Here is a 22,656-nt window from a genome sequence, read left to right on the forward strand (position 1 = left end):
CCAGTGCACTGTATAAGTCAAGTCAGAGTTATGCCTTTATTTGGTAAAGGAAAGAAGGGTATAGTTTTCACAGGAGAATTGGGGATGGATAATCTGCATGAACAGGCGGGCCTGTTCTCAGGGGGATCAATTTTAGGAAAGAGTAAATATGGGATTACAGGATCTGGAAATTGAGTCCCCATGTCTGCGTATCTCTGAAAGGCCGGTGCATACCCCAGGTTTAGGCAGATCATCATTTGAAGTCCACTGAGTCAGGGCATCTCCCAGTGGAGTATTGCAAACATTTCCTACCCTGTTCACTTAACTCGTAAGTTATCCTGCCCTCTAACTCACCTCTGTGGTTTTCAGTGGCATGTATTGTAGGCGTGTATGTCAGCATCACCTGTGGTAATTTTTCACCCGAACCATGACCATCTCCCTCTCGACCCTTCTTCCTTAGGGGTTGTGGCTCTGTGGCCATGTGTCCCCAGCTGACACCTATTGCTTTACATAAACTTCTGGACTCTCGTCAGAGTTTTACATCTAAAATTATAAGTCATTTTCACCTTATAAAATGTTTAATATTTTCCAAATCCTATTAATCAGAAATAAAATTATATTATAACCTTTCCACAGGTTTTGGCCTGCAGTGTTAAGGTTTCTTACAGACTGCCCATCTGACTTTTCCGTATTTATCTTCAACTCTTTTGCTGCAAGCCTGACACATTCTTTGGATATTCAGTTCTCTTACACACACCTCATTAGTGCAGTGGTTCTCAAAGTATTGTCCCTGGCCAGCAGCGTCAGTGTCTTGTGGAGACTTGTTAGAAATGCCAATTCTTGGCCCCCACCCCGACCCAGTGAATCAGAAACTCCAGGGGAAGGTGGCCCAGCCATCTGACCTGTGTTTTAACAAGGCCTTCATCTGATTTTGAGACACATAATGTTTGAGAACCCCTGCCTTAGTTCCGTCTACCTGGACTGTCGTCCTCCTTTCTCGCTTGCTGATGACTTACAAGAGTATTCCTTCCCGGCAGAGTGGCCCTCTCTTCTGTGTCCTACAGTACTTTATCACATCTCTTTTACAGCAAAGATGACTTTTGCATCTGCATGCGGTACCTGCCTTGGTGATAAGTTGTTAAGTGCCAGTGAATAAACGCATGTATGCATGAATGAAGGAGAAGAGCATTTTAGGAGGAATGGTGTTCAACCAGGTCAGCGGCTATGGCGAGATCATGGAGAAGAATGAAGGGAAAAGCGATGGGGTTTTGTAGTAAGGCAGGTGTTGGTGACCTTTGAAATGCTTGCTTCAGCAGAGTGATGGGCAGGAAGCCCAGATTGTTGGGAGTTAGGGACTTCCAACTTGATGAAGACTTGCACGTTTCCAGAGTTGCTTATTGACTGTTTATCTGAACGTGTGGTAGAAAAAGAAGTTCTTGGGAGAAATAACTAAGTGACCTTAGGCCAGTTACTGACCCTCACGGAACCTGTGATCTCCGAATAGGCAGTAATAGTAATACCTTGTGTTTTAAGTTTTTTTTTTTTTTTTTTTTTTTGGGGGGGTTTTTTGCAGTACGTGGGCCTCTCACTGCCGTGGCCTCTCCCGTTGCGGAGCACAGGCTCCGGACGCGCAGGCTCAGCGGCCATGGCTCACGGGCCCAGCCGCTCCGCGGCACGTGGGATCCTCCCGGACCGGGGCACGAACCCGCGTCCCCTGCATCGGCAGGCGGACCCTCAACCACTGCGCCACCAGGGAAGCCCTTAAGTTTTTTTAAAGGATTAAACGAGATTATTGTAACCCTTTAGAATGATGCCTAATATTTAGTTAGTACTTAAATGGTCATTTCCTTTATTCCCCTTCCCCATACAACAATTTTTATTTATTAATGTTGTTGACGGCATCCATCACCCTTTGCAAATTTGTATGAGATATGAATTGTTCAGGATACCCTCATTCCAGTCACTGGAGAAATTGTGAATTGCATTTAGCCTGGAACTAACATACCTTGTTGGACCACTGACAGCTCCTTTGAAATACATGTTATCTAGCTGGAAGGACACCCCAAAAAGGTAGTTGTCTTAGTTAAGGCTCTTTTAGATACAAATTACAGAATCCTACCTCAAGCAGACAGAGAGAGAGAAGGGGAGAGAGAGCTTTTGTTGTCTCGTGTAACTGAAAATTCTGGGAGGGTCCCACCCTCAGGCACTGCCATATCTGTATCTTCTGGATCAAACAACACTGTCAGTCCTTAGTCTTTCTCAGACCATCCTGTGGCTCAGCTGTCCTCCATGTGACTCTCATTCCCAAGCATATTTGCCAGCTACAAATTTCAAGAAGAGGGAAGAACTCCCTAGTATTTCTAACTGAAAGCCTGGATTCAATATCACTCTTTAGACTTAGGTCACTTGCCCATTCTTTTCTGCTTTTTTTTTTTTTTTTTTTTTTTTTTGCGGTACGCGGGCCTCTCACTGTTGTGGCCTCTCCCGCTGCGGAGCGCAAGCTCCGGATGCGCAGGCTCAGCGGCCATGGCTCACAGGCCCAGCCACTCCGCGGCATATGGGATCTTCCTGGACCGGGGCACGAACCCGTGTCCCCTGCATCGGCAGGCAGACTCTCAACCACTGCGCCACCAGGGAAGCCCCACTTGCCCATTCTTAAACTGGTTGTTTTGGCCAAGGAACTGGGAGGTACTGGTTTTCCAGGCCTGGCTTCAGGAATATTCTGTTCTATGAAATAAATGGTACTGAGTGTAGGAGAAAAGGGGTTCCCTGAAGGGAAATCCAGTTTCTGTTCCCAGAATGAAGGGGAGGCACGGCAGGCGAAACAATTGATATCATATTATTGTACAGACAAGTGCTTTTCAAATTGTGCTTCTGGGAACTCTAGGGGTCCCACTGAGATGCTTACACAGGAGGAAGGGAAGAAGAGAGTAATGCGTGGTGGGAAGTTGTCAAATTCATGCTCACTCGAGCTTTATTAAGAGTAGCTTCACTTTCATATATTTTTATACCCAATTTCTGGCTAAGATTTCATTTGAAAGTGGAATTTTGGCAGTACCATTGAAATAGGACAATTTTAGCAGATGGTTAGGTCCATAGCTCATAAAGGTAGATGACCATCATTTTCCCACTCCATCCTGCTGAACAAGTTCTTGCCCTACCTTTCCTTCGTTCCCATTGGCCCAACTCATATTACTAACCCACCTGAGATCCAGACTTGAATCCGCCAGTCAGACATAGGAAGAGCATGACGTTAGGCAGAAGTCCAGTTCTCAGTTTACTGTTATTATGACAGTTTAAAAATTGTTACTTAACCCTTTGCCGACCAAGGAGACGTCCCCTCCCAAAGCTGTTGTCAACTTGGTGACGCAGTACAATCCAGCAGTTATAAAGCAGAAAATTTGATTCATTCAAGAAATTTGACCGAGCATAATCTTTGATGATATGTTTATGCTGAAATTTGCAGTTGACATCTGCAAGCTGAGCAGTTTAATTTTTCAAGCCTTCCTCTGTGGCTCATCTCCTAGGTAACTGCTGCTTAAATCACACCCGTGGGACTTTTTCCTTATCAACTATTGACTTTCTTTAACTATTTGGCCCGCCCCTTCATTTTCCATATCAGAGCCCAAAATGTAGCTATTTGTGTAAATAAAGTTTTATTGGAACATAGACATGCCCATTAGTTTAATTTAAGTCTGCTCTGTTTTCCCTCTATAGTAGCAGAGGTGAGTAGCTGTGAAACACGGAGCATGGCCCATAAACCTAAAATGTTTACAGTCCAGACCTTTACAGAAAAAGTTGTTGACCTCCACTGTATATTTATGTGGCCTATTTATTTATGTGTCTTCCTACTTCTTGACATGTGGCATGCTAAAGAATCAGTAATGTCCTTTTAATACTCTCACTCTCTGACGGTCTCACAAGCATATATAGGGAAATACTTTTGCTTTTACCTGTTCCACCTGTGCTCGTTCAATTCTCTGAACAACTTCTCTTTGTTTGTGTGCCCTCAACAGTTTAGTCCTCTTCATCTTCTAAAACTTCCAGCCCTTTTTAAGGAGTGAGAGGGAGAGGGGTGACAGCTTTCCGCCTGGCCCTAGGACACACTGGTGCACACACCTGCATATACTTAATGCATAGATACAAGGTGCCGAACACATGGACAAAAATCAGGTTTGGTGTCATTTTATTTCCCCTCTACTCATCCCTCCCAGTTTCATATTTGTTGTGCTCACAGCAGTATAATTTTGTGAAGAAGTGCTTGATATGGGCCAGGAAGGTTGATAAAGGGAAACGGAAGAGGAGATTTCCCTCGACCTGCATGCTGGATTTCTGTAAGCAGAGCAGCGACTCGTCAGAAGGCTGAGTAGTTAAGCTGTACTTGAAGAAAAACAGGGATAATAATACCTCTTTCCTGCATTTTTGCTGTCTAAATGCCCTGTGGAGTGAGAGAAGACTTCAGTCCCTGCGCTTGTGAATCCCTTATCTTTCCCAAACGTTAAATTAATTTTTAAAGCTATTTATTCAAAGTTGACTTAACCACTAGAATAGGAAAGATCAGACAAATCAGCTGCAAGAAATGAAGTACGAGGAAACCCGAACTCTTTGACAAAGTATTCCTGGGAGTAAATGTGTTGAATGAAGCCAGCGGGTAAATGATAAGGGCCTTTACACTGTGGATGTAAGAAGGCAATTTATCAAGAGTACATGAACTCTCCAGTGACCACAAGTCAGGAGGAAACGAGAGTGGAGGAGGAGCCCTAAAAAAATACACTTGAAATACTAAAAAGTGTGAGTGTGTGCTCGCGTGCACTTTTAAATACGCACATTAATATGCAGAAATACCGGTATATTAAAAGAGGAGCTGCTCAGAGTGTACACATACGGTAGCCTGTGCTGTTGGGGGAGAAGGTATTAAGAATGGTTTCGAGCTTGCAGAAACCTTGGGTGCTTGCAGGTAGAGTTAGGATTTGAGCCTGGTGCTTGTTGTCTGATAGCCATTTGCCTGACTCATGACATTAGATGACCATCTTTCAGGCTCACGTGTTTATCTCTTTTAATCTTCAGAAGGTCACGTGTACAATTCTGATAGTTGAGCTAATGCTTTTGTGTTCTCTTCAGGAGTTCAAAGCACCTCTCATTCGTTATCTCATTCATCTTTTCAGCATCTCTTTGAGCCCTGTAGGTGAGACAGCACTATCTTAATGGGTCACTTTAGAGAAACTGAGGAAAAATGTGGTCACATTATCTGCAGTAGGGTTCCGGGTAACTCAGATAAGGATGGGGATGAGAATGTATGACTTTATCTTGGCTTTCAGAGCTAGGGAGAAGAGATGTGATTTCTTAGATTTGAGGAGAAAAAAGCCCAATTGTTGAAATATTAGTTCCACTAAAAATATTTACTCTGAGAATGGTCATCCCCAGTTTTCTGCGCTGAAATGACGCAGCTGAAATACACAGAAATTCTTGTACTTTGATTGTAGTCACTTTTTTTTCCAGTTTCATCTCATACTGAGCCCTTGTCAGAGCTGTTAATAAAATACCTAATTATGACTTGAATTCCTTTTCTTGTTTGTTTGTTTCTCCTGTATAACTTTTAGAGAACACTGAACTAACAGCTAAACAGCAAGAGGGGTATTTAGGAGAATTAAGTCTTGGGATAATTCCCCTTAGCTAATTTAACTTTGAGGTAAATGACTAGTCCCTCGACCCAGAGGTCAGCTTTCCTTATTCCCTCTGAGTTAGTCCTTTTTCCCCTGTAAGTCTAAAGAACACCTTTCTTTTCCTCTTCAAACCATCCAGGTATCATAAGGGGTGAATGTCACTCAGAAAAATGATGCTGGTTGAGCCCGCTCTTGTGGCTGAGTTGGCAGTTGTGTGCGTGTTCCTTCTTTTGGTGCAGGGAGGGGAATACCGTGGTAACTTGGGTTGAGCCATAGTTCAATTAGCAAATTAATTAGTCAGGTTTTTAGCGCCAGCCACAGTCATTTAGAAACCTCCTCAGTGGCTCTCTTCCTGAAAGCCAAATGTATTTTGTATTTGCTGTCGTCTGCAATTTATAAACACACGGAATCCAAAAAAACAAACAAACAAAACCGGGAGGAGGTGGGAAGAGCACTATTTACATTGCACAGTCCTGCTGAGACATCTGTGATTATGATCCAGCTATTAGACATGGAGCCCCCTGTAACTTCCGGTAACTCGTTTCTCCTTTCTTTGTCTCTGCCCTCTCCTTTTTATCTCTTTATTCCCACCTGCCCCTGGACTTCTGGCGGGACCACCGCAGCCTTGGATAAGCTCAGCACGCAGCACCTCTACCACCCCACCCAAGTGGAGATCGTGCAGTCCAACGTGGTGTTTGACATCAGCAGTCTGATGCTCTACGGGACGCAGGCGGTGCCTGTGAGGCTCAAGATCCTGCTGGACCGTCTCTTCAGCGTCCTGAAGCAGGAGGAGGTGCTGCACATCCTGCACGGCCTGGGCTGGACCCTGCGTGACTACGTCCGGGGGTACATCCTGCAGGTAGGGGGAGGACGTCAAGCCGGTGTCGGGGGCCAGCTGGAGAAGGGCTGGGGTAGGAGCCCTCGGCAAACCTGCCCGCCTTCCTGCCCCTCACTGGCCCGGGCATGCACACCCCATTCTGGTTAACGTGGTCCTTTTGGCAGGCTGCTCAGGGAATTGGAAGAAAGGAGCTGTGGGCCAGCAGGCCGGCATCCGGCCTCAGTGGTGAACGTTAGAAAGGAAGTAGTGGCCTGTTGCCTAGGGTTGCTCTGTTTGCATTCTTTTGAATTCAACTCCCTCTCTCTACAACGCGGGCCTCCTGGCTTCCCCAACAGGCCTTATCGAAGCCCTACTAAAAGGGAGGGTACGGAGGAGGGTGATGGGTGTGCGAAAATCTGAAATTGCACTTCATCTGGGTTTCGTAGGGCTGGTTCTCACGCTTACTTGGTAGGTTTGGTATTTTCTTGGTTGTCTCTTCTCTGTACCCTAACCATTTATTGCTTCTTCATCCAAGTCAAAGGAACAACTCTGTAAACTGCCTGCTTTTGTAATCAGTAAACCCTCACATTCCAAAACATGCAAACCTGGTTGTAGATTTGGCCTTCACAGCACCTGTTCCTCCAGCTTGAGCCCCTTCTGTGTGTCAGGGGCACTTCCGGTCTGGTAAGAGTCTTGAGACTTTTCCGGAGGGCCTGCAGCCTCCACTCCCCGTGCCCCCAGCCTCCTCGCCTTTTCCATCATTTTTTGCCGTATGTCATGAGTCGTTTTGCATTGTGTACTTTGCCTCTGAAATGTTTTTATGGCCATCTGTCTTCCCACGACCCTTGAAGGGTAAATGTTTGAAAGCAGCATGTTGGGAGACCCCAGGATCCAAAAAGACTACACTGGACGATGAAGAAATACTCCCTCCTGCCAAAGGAGATCACAGTTGGAGAAGGTAGAATCTGAAGTGATGTTTTGAAATTTCTTTTGGGGGATAATACCAGGAGAATTGACCCATTCCAAAAAAAAAATTGGTTTTGGTTCTGCCAGCCTTGTTGATGGCCCGAACCACCCTGTGTTGTGTGTGAGGCTGCCAGCTTGGTATGTGATGAGTGGGGGAGAGGGCCTTGAGTCTCGCCCTGGCTTTAACCTGGCGTGAACACACACATGCTCCTGTCATTCTCCTGTGTGGTACCACCGGGTGTTAGCCAGGGCGAGCGGATGAGGGATGCTGAGTGGAAGTAGAGAAAGGGGGAAGGTAGGATCACCCGCCTGCTCTTGAGACTGCTTTAGTTAGCGTAGAATCATTTCGTAGTGAGACGTCAACTTGGAAGGCACAGGGCATTTGGCCCTCGGAAGATGAGATGGTGCTGATAACAGGAATAACTATATATTACGTTTTCAGTGTATACAAGACTTTCACAAGCATTCTCTCATTTGCCCCAGGTTGGGGACGTTTCAGTGGGGTGAGTGGAAAGTTAAGTCCTGGGTGATCAGGGGGTCCTGAGGCGGTGCAGGGTCCAGGAGGAAGGGGCCAGGAAGAACAAAGCATGGAACCAGTCCCACAATCCCCGCTTAGGCCAATCTGGAGACACACACAGTGCCACGTCTTTCTACAGTTGTTTCCACACATGATTATTAATGTCCACTTGGGATGGGTTCTACCCTGCAGGAAGGAACAAACCTCTTGCAGATTTCTGAATGGCACTGTCAGCTTGGCTAAGCACTCCTTCCTTTATAAACTGTAGGGTAGTATATGCCCCGACCTCGTCACGTCTTTACTGCCTCCGGTGCAATGCTTCGTTCTGTCACCAATGCTGTATTTCAGGTCCACGTGTCTATTTTTGCCTGAGATAGCGGGACCATACACTTGATCTCTTACTGTGAAACACAGAGATACGAGCATGACTGTGATTAATTGCCATCGTAACCACCCAGTGTCCCGTAGCATTCTGACGGCAGTAAATACAGAACCTGCTCGGTGTTCTGTGCTGTAGTCCTGATGTTCTGCCTTGAACGGTGCCTATTCTTTGTTTTACTTGAAATGATTACTTAGGTGTTCATTTTTTCTCAGCATTTCCACATAACTGTAAGACAGGCGTAGAAAATGTACTCCATATTTAGTTGTGTGTGAGGGCCTAGGATTTAAAGATACAAAATTACAAGAGAAATTAAATTTCAGAGGAAAATTCAACAAAACCACAAACTGATAGTCTCTTATTTTGGGGTGAAATACTGCCTAATAAAGAACACTGTCACTTATTGTGATGATTACTTAATTGCGAAAATTATAATTAATTTTCATTAATGTCTTAGAGATTCTGAGAGAGTCTCAAATTTAATATGATCTGTTTTCTCCACTCAGGGTCTGAAATTGACGTTTTGAGAAAGTCATAGATGATTTTTATATTCGAGGAACACTGGGTTTCGTTTCTGTCTTGTTTTATCGGTAGTACTGATGTCATATGGATTTTATTTAAATGATGCTTTTGTCATTCAGCATTTATCATCTACTTGTTTCTTGTGAAACCAATTCTTGGTTTCGGAAAAAAGCAAGAGGTTGAAGGACACAATACTGTTATTTATGTAGTGAGAAAATGCTCATTTCATTGAAAAACAATAAGCAAGAGCTGGACTATAGAAATAAACCTTTTTTTCTCTAAAGCAATGTTATTTGATTATTGGCCAGTACTTTTAAAATTATATATGGTAATGATAAGGTATGCTCAGATGACTGAATATAATTATATGTAACATTTTTGAGCAGGTAGACTATAAAATGTGCGTCCAAAGGTTGTGGAACCCTATAATGCACGATTAGTGTACAAGTCATTTTATCTGGCTAAAACTCAATTGTCTTGTAGCCCTCAAGGCATCAATTTTAGCATTATTGCTCTCAACAACAGTATATTGAATATTATGTCAGTTAGAGGAGAATAATTATCAAGGCAAGTTAGGGTGGCTGTTAGTCTTACCACATATTGACTTGGTTAGCAGCTGGCTCTAGATTGTGTTACTGGGCAAATGAAGATGTACAGTAAGTTGAACTGGTGAAGCCAGGATATTAATTTAACTCTCTCTGGGCCCAAACCTACATCCCTGACATATAAACACAGCCACTTCTGGTTTCAGAAATAGTTTTGAATGTGGAAGAATAGCAGTGTCTGATCTGATTTTGAATTTTTGGATGTGGGGGGAAAGAAGAGCTGGCCGTTCAAACCTATCCTTTGCAGGTGTGTTTGAAGAGGTTATTAAAAGAGAAAGGGAGATGATTGTGGTGGCACAGATTTATTGGGGGCTAGCAATATTTTCCAAGGGTCCTGTACTGTTTCTGTAAAAATTGCTTTTCACTTATATGATTATCTGTGTGATTCATAAGCTAACCAGCTGGCTAAGACTTGCACTACAGTGACTTAAGAATCCAGGTAGTATCTTAAAGGTGAAGAACCCAGTATTCTCCTGTGTACCAATCAAAGTGTTCATTCAGAAAGTACCAGAAAAGTGAAGTAAATTTTAGGCATTTTCTCACAAAACAGAAAAAAGGAGGAAATAGGCAATTTGATCCGAAAAAGCAAACTGTAACGGAACACGAGATATTTTTTTCTGCTGCTGAAGAGTTGTTCGTATTTCAAGTCTACATCTCACAGTACGTTTATTCACAGTGAATAAAAGCAGTGTCCTGTTCTTTCCCCATTTCCCTTGTCTTTGGCCTGGGATATAAGAATACGGGTGATTATCATTGTTGAATTTAATCATTTAAAAATCAAGCGTTCACACAGTCTCTCTGCAGTTTGAACGTGTAACTGACTTGCCTGGGTTCATACGCCAGTCCATCTGTGGCGATCTCCTCCTTTGCAAATGAGTCCTGCCAGAATTCAGGGAACCGTATCAGACACTCTGAATAATTAGCTGAGGTGTCAGCAGCCTGGTGAGAGGACGGGCAGTGATGCACATTTCAAGTCACCTGTGTCTTGAAACAATCAGGACTAATAGAACAATCAACACTCTAGAAGAACATTTCCCAGAGTATCCTGGGTGCATTTGTCTTCCGGAGATCCGACCTGAGCATTAGGCGGACCTACACTCTGGATCCTTTTCTTAGAGCCTAGTGATAACATGAGCATCATAAAGGCTCTGAGAAGTTGGTTTCTGAGAATAGATAAGTAGCTTCCACCAACCTTACCCGCTTCATAGCCTCTTCCTGTGAAGTTCATCAGAAGTCTTCCATTCCTGAACACACTCAACTCTTCTTCAACTTAGGGTACTTGCATGTGTGGATTCTTCTACCTGGACTCCCCTTCTCGTCTCTCTGCATGGGCAATGCCTTGTCCTTTAGGTGTCCACCCACTTTTTCACGGAGACCTTTTCAGTCCAGCTTAACCCACGTAGGTCGCTTCTCATGTGGCTCTATCTCAGGATTCTGTATCCCTCAAGCTCCAATACAATTTAAAATCAATCAAGTCAACTGTTAAAATGTTTTTTTCCCCTGGCTTCCTCACTCGGGAATGCCACAGAGGCAGGGTACTCAATAAGTACTTGTTAAATGAATGGGTAAAGAAACCTGCTTCACTTAATGTAGCTTGACATTTCACCATGGAACCCATGGAATATCTAATGACTTCAGTTGGTCCAAGGGCCCTTAGTCTTTCTTCAGGTGTCCTGGGGACCAAAGGCTGTAATAGCAGCTGGGCCATTGAGGGCAGTAAAAAGAGGGGCAGAAGCTCCCACACACACCCCCTAGCTAGTGGTCTGTGTAGAATAAGTGTTTTGTGGTATCCATGTGGTAGGAAACATCAATATTAAGCAAACACTTGGATTTAAGCAGCCCTTTGCGGAGCAAGTTCACATATGTTTCGCTCTTTGAATCCTCTTTCTTATACCACCCTCTTGTAGATACTGCCAGTGAATTAACATTTGTAGTTGTTGAAGCTCAAGTAACTTTTCCATGATCACAGAGGCTGCAGATTGGCACAGTGGGTGTACTGTAAGCTTCCTGAGGGTAAGAACCCCTTACCTCTTGTTTGTCACTGTAACCCACCTCCCAGCACCCAGCCTGGCATGTAATAGTGCTTACTAAATATTGGAGGGAGGAAATTTTGAAATCTGATTCCAACGTGGGTCTCTGACTCAATGGGCAGTGTTTGGGTGGTTTCTGGCTTTGTTTTTTAAGACTACCAAGCTGTATTTCCAGAATGTGATATGTGAGAGTCTTGTGGCATCAAAGTGCTGTGGTTTGGGAAACAGAGAAGACCTGAGAAGTGCTTAATGGCAAGATTAGGTGAAATTGGTTCCTCTTTTGCGTTCCTTTTCTTGCCTACTTCCTGATACTCCACCTTGTTTCAGGTTCCCTTTGTTCTCTGATTTCCACGACGCAGACTTTTCCTCTAGATCTAATACTTAATTATGCTTCATTATAAATGCTCATCTTTGACTTACCTTTTCAGGGATACATGCCTTTTGTAATTGAGTGTAAAAAAGCAAAGGTTTTATAGCTAATTAGTAAGATTGCGACTATATCATGTGCAGGGAGTGGAGCAGAGGCGAAGTAGCTCTTTTCTCGGTCCATAAAAGGATATCAAGTTGGATAGTAAGGGGGCCCTGGCTGTTGAGTAAGAAGATCGAGCTCAAGCCTCAGTACTGCCACTGATTATTTATGTGAATATGGAAAAATGTGCCATTCTTACCCATGGTTCCTTCATCTCTAAAATTGAGATAATCCTTTATATCTCTCTTGCTTTTGAATGGCAAAATGATGAAATAACGTGGATGAAGTCATGAAGTTGTAAACTCCAATTCCAGTTGGTACTTTTCACTTACATCTATGCATAGAGCTAGGTCCGACCAGTTAACAGCAGGGCAGTATCAGGGGCCAAACATGTTTCCCTGCACATGTTCAATGCTTAGGAAAAGATAGGAAGCACATTTTAGCGATTAGTTAATGGGATAAATGTTAGTCGTTTTAGTAAGTAAACCCTGAAATACTAGTGGCCTAGCACTATAGGAATTTCTTTCTCCTTCTCAGCGAGACCAGCCGACGTTCCTGGGTGGTGAACACTTTCCTCCCAGAGGGGATTTGAGGAGTAGTAGTTTAGAGCCTCTGCCGTTTTATGGCTCTGCCCTTCTCTGGGACCTCAGCTTCCTCATCCCGGTGGCAGTCCCAAGAGAAGGTGGGTGAAGGGGTGGTGTGGGAGGTTTTCATGGACCAGGCCTGAAAGTAGAGTGGGTCACTTTTCCACGTGTCGCTAATGAGAGCTTACGTCTGATTAGGGCCATGTGATTGAAGGGAGCTAGGACACTAGTCCCACTGAACAGTCGCTCCCAGCTGTGCCTCTGCCCCTGCAGGATGCCCGCAGGTCAGTGCCCCTCTCATGTGTGGTGGAATAGCCAGCATTCTGCCTTCTTTTTAAACGGGCCAGGAGAGATTAGGGCAGAATATGAGTGTAGTTAAGGCAGGTTCTTACTAAGTTCTGACTGCAGGTCTTACTAAGTGTGTGAAATAGACTCATGTCTTTATCCACCTCAGGCTAGGCTCCCTCACCTGTAAAGCAGGGATATCGACTACCTCATGGGTTTATTGTGAAGATCAAATAAGATGATGCACGTAAGGCATTTAGTCGTGCTGCTTGCTAAGTATCCAGTAAATGTTAACTGTTAACATGATGATGAAAAAGATGATGATAGAGGCTGCTCGAGACTGTTGCCAACCTGGCCATTGTAGAACTGTGCGCATAAAGCAGCCTGAAACCCTGGATATCTTATATTTCACCATGCCTCTTAGAACAGAGCGTCTCACCAGCCAGTCTGGTAAAAAGGTAGCTACTATTGAATTGTAAATAAATAATACATACATACCTATGCATATACATACATATACACAAACTTGCATGTACATAGTACATGCTTGATTTTACAAATAAGAGACGGGAGAGTATCATGACAAAGATTTTGGACTTTGGAGTGGAACAGACGTGGGTATAAATCTTGGTTTTACCTTTTGATAGCTCTGTCACCTAAGATAGGTCATTTAACGTATTTGAACCTAAGTGTCTTCATCATAAAGGCTATTCAGATGATATGTATGAAGTCCTTAGTGCGGTAAGTAGCCCACAGCACTCTTCTGGAAATTAACCATTACTACATGGTGTGTGCATGTGTGCTTTTTTTTGAGTAATGACTTAACTCCATATATGACTATCATTTTATTGCCATTGCACTTCTCTGTTTCATCAACTCTTTCAATACCCTTCTAAGCACCTGGCAAAGAATGAATGAGTACTTGATAGATTTATTTAAATGATTAGAGTATCTGGGCTTTCACCCCATTGCGTAAAGTAAAACTTATTTAAAATAGTTACCCTTTTTTTATGGCTATTATCTGACCTCACAGATTTTGAGGAAATTTCTGGAGCAGAAAGAAAAATGGATCTAGGTATAAATTCATTTAGGTAGTCCTTTAAATAACCAATTTTGTTGATTAATTACTATGTCCTGAGTACACAAGAGAAGATCTCTCAGGAAGCCTTCACTCACAAGGAAAAAGCATCTGTTAACAAATTGTGGGAATTAAGCTCAAAACTATAAGAACGTACAGATGACCCATAGCATTGGCATAGAGTGGGATTATTTGACTCCAACTGAAGATCGGATTATCACCACCATGGTATAAGGGGTCTTCGTATCATTTCAACATATGTGAATCTTGCAGGCGAGAAGGATCACAGGGGGATCAAGATCCCCCTGTCTTTGGCAGGGATATACAAAAGTAGGTGGTTCAGGACAGTGTACTGTATTTACAGTGCCTGTTTTCCCAACCACTTGGACTATTGTATAGATGGTATCCCAGCAATCCTCCTAACCTCCCTATTAGAGAGAGAGTTTCAGAGACTATTATCGTAGCTGAAGGCCTCAGGCAGGGTCAGAGCTGGAAATGGAATACAGGAATTTTTGAATCCCTTGCCAAAGCGCTAACAATTTGAACAGCAATGAAAATAAACACCTTATATCCAAGGACGTAGCTTGATGTTTTGTGCTCAGAGCTAAAATAAAAATATTCCTCCTTTTACCCTTGCAAAGTAGAAATACATAGCCCACCAAATTCTAGCATGGAATTCAGTGACTACTGGAATAGGATTTATGTCTGTGGGAGATGGAGGGAGGGTTTTTGTATTGCATAGAAGGAGCAGAGATGAGCCCAGAGCTCACTGGCCATTTGCCATTGGTAAGAACCAGTTCAGATTTACTTGAAATGGATGTTCTCTGTGATGGCATTGATTAAACCATATGATCTCCAGAGCAACACTCTTTTATGCTCCTTGTTAAATCTAAAATCTAAAGATCTCCAGAGCAGCACTCTTTTATGCTCCTTGTTGAATCTAAAGTCGAAAGCTCCTTGTTGAATCTAAAGTCGAAAGCTTTGGGTCTAGACCTCAGTTCTACCACCGGTTAGCTCTCTAGCCTTGCAAAAAGTCAGTAATTTCTATGAGCCTCATTTTCCTGATGATACCTACATAATAGGGTTTTGAGGATAAAGAGAAGTGATTTGTTAAATTCATAGTATTGCTCAGTAAATGTTAATTCCTTAAGCTGAGCGACTTCCCAATTCCCCACTCACCAAAACCCTTAAGTTCCTAAAGCAACAAAGCTTTGTGATTCTTCTACGTGTCCATATATTTCATTTGAGCTACTGTGTTCTTTTCTAACGTTTCCCCCAATTTGACAGAAGGGGCAAGTGGAGAATGAGAGGGGCTTGCTCAGGAAATGAGCTCTATCATGACTATAGCAAAAATCATGGGAAGGGGCTTCCCTGGTGGCGCAGTGGTTGGGAGTCTGCCTGCTGATGCAGGGGACACGGGTTCGAGCCCTGGTCTGGGAGGATCCCACATGCCGTGGAGCGGCTGGGCCTGTGAGCCACAGCTACTGAGCCTGTGCGTCTGGAGCCTGTGCTCCGCAGCGAGAGGCTGCGACAGTGAGAGGCCTGCGCACCGCCATGAGGAGTGGCCCCCGCTCGCCACAACTAGAGAAAGCCCTCGCACAGAGATGGAGACCCAGCACAGCTAAAAATGAATAAATAAATAAATAAGTTTATTTAAAAAAAAAAAAATGCAGCAAATGGAAAGGAGGTTAAACTCATACCAAGCCCAAAGAGTAGATCCCAAGAATTCTCCAGATATTAAAAAAAAAAAAAAAAAAAATCATGGGAAGGCTCTCAAGACCCAGCCCTAGCCTACCATCTGTTTCTTTGGAGTGACCTACATTTCAAATACTCATACGCGAGATCACGAAGGGCTGTGAAAAGCAGAAAGGGAGATGAGGATCTGTGCAGGTTTCTAGAAGCTTTTGCTAAATCTGTGCAGATGGGACAAACATAAATAAAGATACACTTTTTTGATTCATGCATGACAGCTATGGAAGTAATGCCAGCAGCAACTGGAAAGTAGAACGCGGGCCAGTACATTTGCTAGTAGAATTCAAGTGACCACTGCCAAATTGAATTACTCTAGGAAGACCTGTTGAAAGAGGAGATTCTTCAGGAAGAAGAGAGAGATTGTTACTTAGTAGAAGGGATGGAACAAACCTTTTCCCGTTTTGGAAGAGTGTTAACATTGGGGAGAGTTATGAACAAGTTTAAGGGAGAGCGTTGCATTTCGGTTGGGTGAGCAGCTTTGAGCTGAGGTGTTGGTGAGTGTGGTTAGGCCAATCTGGGCCTGTTGATCAGAAGCTGTTCTTCATTCACATGATGTTTACGTCACCATCCGTTTCTAAGGGGAGGGACTAGTGATTCTGCTGGTTCGCAGACCTGACATTTGCTGCTAAACAACTTAAAAAGGTGGATTACTGGCTAGTAACTGCATAAACGGTTATTTTTAGAAATTCACCATTTGAGGTCCTGTTGCTATCGAGGAAGTATTTTCATTTGTTGGTGGCAACCGAGTCACCTCTGTATCCCCTCTCTTTCTTTCTTTCTCTCTCTCCCTCAGTCAAGGTAAACCTGGGACGAGAGACTTGGAGGGTAGGCTGGACAGTGTAGTTTTGCGTTAGCAGTGCAATGCCTCGTATGGTCACAATAGACCATAGTACATCAGACCCCAAATTAAGAGAAGGAGATATTGGTTGATACACATTTACTCTCCAGAGCGCATCTGCAATTTACTGTGTATTTCTCACCTCTAGCCCCCAGGAAAGCATTTTTCAGAGGCTTTGAGAACTGAAGGTCCTGTCTGTAAGGAGAGGTTTCCTTGTTCTCATGTAATTTTCTCTCTTTAGCAAAGCCATAATAATAGTGTCAGAGGCAGCTTTCTAGTTAGAATGAGTAATGTGGTTACTGTATTTTCTATTTTTATTTTAATATGTTTTTCCTGCTGTGGATTTTTTTTTCTTTTTGGTTTTAAAAATAGCAGTTGAGTAAATGTGGTAATTCGAAGAATCTGGTGCACATTGCATCCTCTCTGGGATGTGATTCTGAAGGAATACTTGTCTACAATGGGCATTTTTCCCCCCCAGATTCCTTAGTGGAATAAATAGGAGAATGTTTGGAACACAGACCACTGAAAATATTGGCTTATGGTCAGGCCAGGTTAGGCCAGGCTTCAGAGAAATTGACATTTAAACCATAGAGTATCTATACCATAGGTTTTTGCCTCTAGAGTATCCGTCAATATTAAGCCTGTTTATTTTATGGTGTGTGGATAAGACACAGAATTAGGTAGGTAGCTGGGGATGCACCTTAAATTGGTTCATTCATTTGCTTCTTTTAAAAGTACAGCACACAGGTTTAGAAATTTTAAATTAACAACAAAACACACTTAAATTCCCCTTGAAAGAGTAATTAAGAGCTCTTTGTCTCTGTGTCCTGTCATCTCTGCCAGAATGAGAGTTCATGCTGAGTATATTCCATTGAGTCAGCCATCATTCCATCACCGGCAGGAATCACTTTTCCACATATTGACATGTGAGGGAATGTCTGCTTGCAGTAGCCATGGGCTCGTGCCAGATTTTGAGATCCATAGGGGCAGTGCTGGGAGCTTTTCAATTCTGAATCAGAGATCCAATTCATAATAGCTGAGCCAGGGAAACTGGGTTGCATCTGTGGCCAAATCCAAGGCAAAAACCTCTTTTTTTCCCCTTTCCCTTTTTGCAGTGCTTTATTGCTTTAAAATATGAGTGCCTCTGTCCATTCATCCTCCGGTGTCTTTACATTGGATTCAAGTTGTGGTTTCTTAGGTGAAAAGGTCAGTGTTTTATTCATTCAGCCACACATTGATGGAGATTAACTGAGAGCAGTACAAGACATTTGGATCCTGTTAGACCTAGGGCACCTGAAAGAAGTTTCTTTTTCTCCCTACCCTTCACTCTGCCTGCTGCAGAGGAGGATGGCCCTGTCTTCTGGGAGTGGGGGAGGGTTTTGATTGGCTGTGTGTTAACTGCCTCAGATCCATGGTCATAGGGTGAGTAAGAACCCCTGAGAATCAAACATGTCATCTGTGTAGCCTCACCTGATTTAGTGCTTTTCCTCAAGTCTGAGGTGTCTCCAGGGGACTTTTTTCCCTTGCAGCACTGATCTTTCAATGAGGTGCTAGTGTCTGTCCTGAGCAATAACAAGGAAAAACCGTGAAGTGTGAACAGTTCTTATTAGGCGGGTAAATGTCATTAACGCCTTTGCAGCCTTCTCTGCAATCTGAATGCTCTTGTCAAGAGAGTGACTTACTGAAGCCTCCTGTAAAATCATATACATGGAATTTAAGAGACTGAAGTTTCACATTTTAATTAAGCAAGGTCATTAAGCTTCCTTTGCTTATGGATTTTTGTAGTCAATTACACTTGTGTCTGATACAGACAGACGCTCTCCAATAAGTCTTTCGAAAATCCACCTAGAAAAATTATTTTTAAAATTTGAGAAATACTTGATTTACTTTAAATCAGAGTTTTAGGTAATGCTTAATGTTTGTCGGGAGTAGATGCTTCTCTCTCTTTTAATTTTGTGGAGACCCGTATACTCATGCATTATACCTGATCATAATATGCATGTTTTCATATGTGGTGTGAGAAGAGTTAGCATTTCGACTTAATGAGTAGGTCAGCTGGTTTAATAAAAAGTCTGAAGTGCATAGTGTTAAAATAATGATTTTATTATTTTCAGTACTTATACAGAAATCTTTCTCCAACCATGAGTTTGCCTTATGTAGAATTCTAGTATTTTCCTGAACCAAATTTTTTTTTTTTTTTTTTTTGCGGTACGCCGGCCTCTCACTGCTGTGGCCTCTCCCGTTGTGGAGCACAGGCTCCGGATGCGCAGGCTCAGCGGCCATGGCTCACGGGCCTAGCCGCTCCACGGCATGTGGGATCTTCTCGGACCGGGGCACGAACCCGTGTCCCCTGCATCGGCAGGCGGACTCTCAACTACTGCGCCACCAGGGAAGCCCTGCCTACTAATTTATAATAAAGAAAAATGAATTGAGACATGTGGCTAAAACTTTGGGGAAGTAAATCCAGAAACTTATAGGCAAGTTAGAGGTGGAGAATGGAAATTAATTAAATGGTACTTACTATTACTAACTTAAGATGTATAATTTAATGTGTTCTATTTACTTAGGATACGGTCTTTGTTTCAGATTTGATTCATCATCCCTTTTTTAACATTTCATTAGGTGATAAGTTTTCTTTATGTTTTGTGTAATTTGTTCTGTTTTTCTATTTTGATGGTTCAGGAAAATGTATTCATTCAACAAACATTTACTTGAGTGGCTGCAGTATTCAAGTGGTAAAAAGGCACCGTGACCCTCTGTTACAGCTCTCAGTTTAGTGGAGATTGGGGCTCAAGTTAAGCTAAAAAAGCAGAGGCCATTCGTGTACATTTTCTAATGAATATATAAGCACGATCAGTAAGCAGTGCAATAATGAGTTATATGTAAATAGACTCTTTGGACATATTTCCAACTTGCCTGAAAAGTTAATGCTTTAAGGGATTTTAAACATTCCCTGGCTATCTTGCTTGTACTGTTAATTTAAACTCTGCAATTAAATGACTGACTAAACCAAAATTAATTTTCAGTTCGGCCCATACTTTTTGAATTAAAAACATTTAGTTTAGTTCGAATGAATGAAATTTTGCTCTCTATGATGGAAAACTCACCTATTCATTAGATCACAGAAGTTAAGCAGCAAAGATGCATTTCCTTCCAATTCCTTAACACACAAATCCTCGGACAAGTTAATAAAAACTTATTTTAAAATTCCCTTTTCGTGAGAATCCAAATATGATCATTTTAAGCCCTATTAGGATCATTTTGCAAAAGCTACCCAGGAAGTCACTCACTTAGAACAAGAAAATCTCTTGTGGAATTACTGTGGCCAACACCACTTGGGGAGTAACTGGGCCAATTAAAATGTAGATGTTTTAGATTAAAGTATGTTGCCTATTCAGATAAAGAACATCAAATTTGGAATTAGTCTATATTCCCTTTGTTAGTTAGATTTCTTCACATGTGTCCGTAGATTCTTCTTGTGGAAAGTAGTCTCAGGTTTTTGGAAGCACAATAAGAGGGTCCATCTGACCACACCATCTGCTTTGTCCTCTCTCTTCTCTCTTTTCCACCTTACACCTAGATTCAGTCTGTTACTATAAATTATGATTTCCATGGTTCACATTTTAGGGTAACTTTGACAAAGAGATGTCTGGAGTATCAAGATTATCAAAGATGTTCAGTAAAACTTCTTCATAAATGTTTTTCAGGGCACCAAATGGAAGGGAGCTTTACTGTGTTATATTTCCCATGTGGAAAAGTATCTGGGACCTGAAAGGGGCACACCCTTGGAATGGGAATACTTCTTAGAAAGGAACTTTATAAAGAATGCTGTGGTGTGTAGGGTTTTCATGTGTGATTTATTCACTTGAGCAGAAGGTCCAAACAGCACCCTGGGTATAAGTTGTGCTTTCCCAGACCTGAGAAGTGTCTGAAAAGTTAGATTTCACAAACTTTTTAGATTTGCCTATGCTATGCCACAGGTCAAATATGTCTTGCTAAGCGTCTGGTTGCCATTTATTTTAGTCAAGGTTTGGCTTTTGTTAAAAACGTTGGATTGGGTTTCTTCGTAAAAGATGTTTACCTTCTCTGTCACGTGTTATTTTATATTAACAGAAAGTCAGGATGGTAGAATTTAAATGCCAGTGGTGACACAGGAAGGTGTTATTTTTCTATGGTGTTCTTTCTTTCATTTTTTGAGATATAGAGCTTTTAATCAGTTTCACTTAGTAAATATTATCTGAATGCTGAGGAGGGCTGGGAAGATCATGGTTCTTTTGTTGTTACTCACTTATTTACAGCAGTACTTGTGAAAGGGTACTATGCAGATGTTAAATATAAGAACACTTTCTAAAGTTTTGCAAATAATACTTCTACGGTGTTCTGAGTGGGATGGAAGGAGACCGAATGTACTTATGTGTTGAATAACGTCAGACTTTCATAGAATATATTGAAAAGATACTCCTTTTAGTCATTGCCTATGTATTCTTTTGGAAACAGTGTTCACAGAATTAAAGCATATTTTCCTACAGAACAAATATGTGAATGGTATATACATCTTCCCTTATCTGGAGTATGTAGTTGAAAAACCTAAGTAATTATGTTAAGTCTAGAACCTCTAAACATGTTTCAGGAGTATTTTTCTGCTTAGAATGAGCTCTGTAAGATGCCATATAATTTTTGCTTTGTAGTTAGTGTTTGTGAACAGCATAGAACTTGGTGAGATTGGGAGATGCTAATATGCTAAGTGTCATACTTGAAATATTTAGTTTTTTTTTAATATAAATTTATTTATTTGTTTAGTTTTGGCTGCTTTGGGTCTTCGATGCTGTGCATGCACTTTTCTCTAGTGGCGAGCGGGGGCTACTCCTCGTTGCGGTGCACGGGCTCTAGGCGCACGGGCTTTAGTAGCTGTGGCTCGTGGGCTCTAGAGCGCAGGCCCAGTAGCTGTGGTGCACGGGCTCAGCTGCTCCGCGGCACGTGGGATCCTCCCGGACCAGGGCTTGAACCCGTGTCCCCTGCATTGGCAGGCGGACTCCCAACCACTGTGCCACCAGGGAAGCCCAAAATATTTAGTTTTGATAAAAATAATATATTAAATAGAGGGAGTTCTCCCTATAAAACTGAACTAACCTTGAGGAACATGCAGGCCAGTGTGTAAAACAGACAGGTAATATAAACAGATTAAAAACTGTTTTTGTTAATAAAAATTTAGTTTAGAACAAAACCCGAAATTTGCCTTAGAAAATGTTTCCAAAGTTTTCTCTTATTTCATTCCCAAATAAATCTTTGGGGGCAAGAATAAAAATGTGAAGATTCGTCTCTTTTTATTTGAACTAGAATATTAGCTTGCGTTAGAATGCTGTGAAGTATTTATGGAATAAAGATAGAGAGCTTTATTAATGTTATCGTTTCTGTGGACAGAGCTTAAAAACAAGACTCTGAGAGAAAGAGGGGAATACTTTTTTCTCCATGTCAAGTAGGTTCTGCAATTCATGATTATGAAAAGAGAGGAACACAAAAACAAAGTCTGTGTTTTCATGAGTTTTAAATTATGAGGCCAAAAACACTGATTTAGATGTAATAAAAATCCATAGACCTCAGCTTATTAGTGATTTTCTTTTAAGACTTTCTGCAGAAAAGAAATTGCCGGACTTCACAAGAAAGTTCACGTCGGGTATTTTAGATGGCCTTTATAAAATTTCACCCACATTTTGTACTTTCACACAATGTTACATGCCCTTAACAAGATCAGTAAGAATGAAGTATGGAATCCTGGAGAGGAACATTGGGGGAGCTTTGGAAATGTGGAATGGAATCCGAGTACCAAGGGTATTGAGTGGCAAGTTAAAGCATTTTATTTCATTGGAAGTCGATTCTTGTTAAGTAAGTGATGAGTTTATTAGTTATCCACTGTTGTGTAACACACCACCCCAAACTTGGTGGTTTAAAACAACCACTGTTTTATTGTTGTTCACAAGTCTGTGGGTCAACTGGAATGTTCTGCAGTGAACTGGTACTTTGACAGGATGGAGGCGGGTGTGGGTTGGTTGGTGTCAGATAGCCTCAATTTACACATCTGGCTGTTGGGTTGGGACTGGCTGTCTGTTGGGAGAGGGAGGTGGTAACTGGTTGTAGTATAGCTCATCTTTGAGCCAGTTAGCCTGGTCTTATT

General features: G+C 42.3%; 1 protein-coding gene across 8 annotated transcripts in view; it reads left to right on the forward strand.

Annotated features, from left to right (window-relative positions):
- Positions 1-22,656, forward strand: part of BNC2 (basonuclin 2) — a 429,626-nt gene that overhangs the window by 289,288 nt on the left and 117,682 nt on the right. For 7 of the 8 annotated variants that reach the window (XM_033439739.2, XM_033439741.2, XM_049710690.1 and 4 more), the window contains one exon: positions 6,266-6,501. In XM_033439739.2, the coding sequence (XP_033295630.1) occupies positions 6,266-6,501 (236 nt within the window). Of the gene's footprint in view, positions 1-6,265; positions 6,502-6,538; positions 7,418-22,656 lie in introns of those variants that run through there. The other variant, XM_049710689.1, reaches the window with a different exon arrangement.

This window comes from Orcinus orca, chromosome 6, assembly GCF_937001465.1.
Source record: "Orcinus orca chromosome 6, mOrcOrc1.1, whole genome shotgun sequence".
Classification (NCBI taxonomy): domain Eukaryota; kingdom Metazoa; phylum Chordata; class Mammalia; order Artiodactyla; family Delphinidae; genus Orcinus; species Orcinus orca.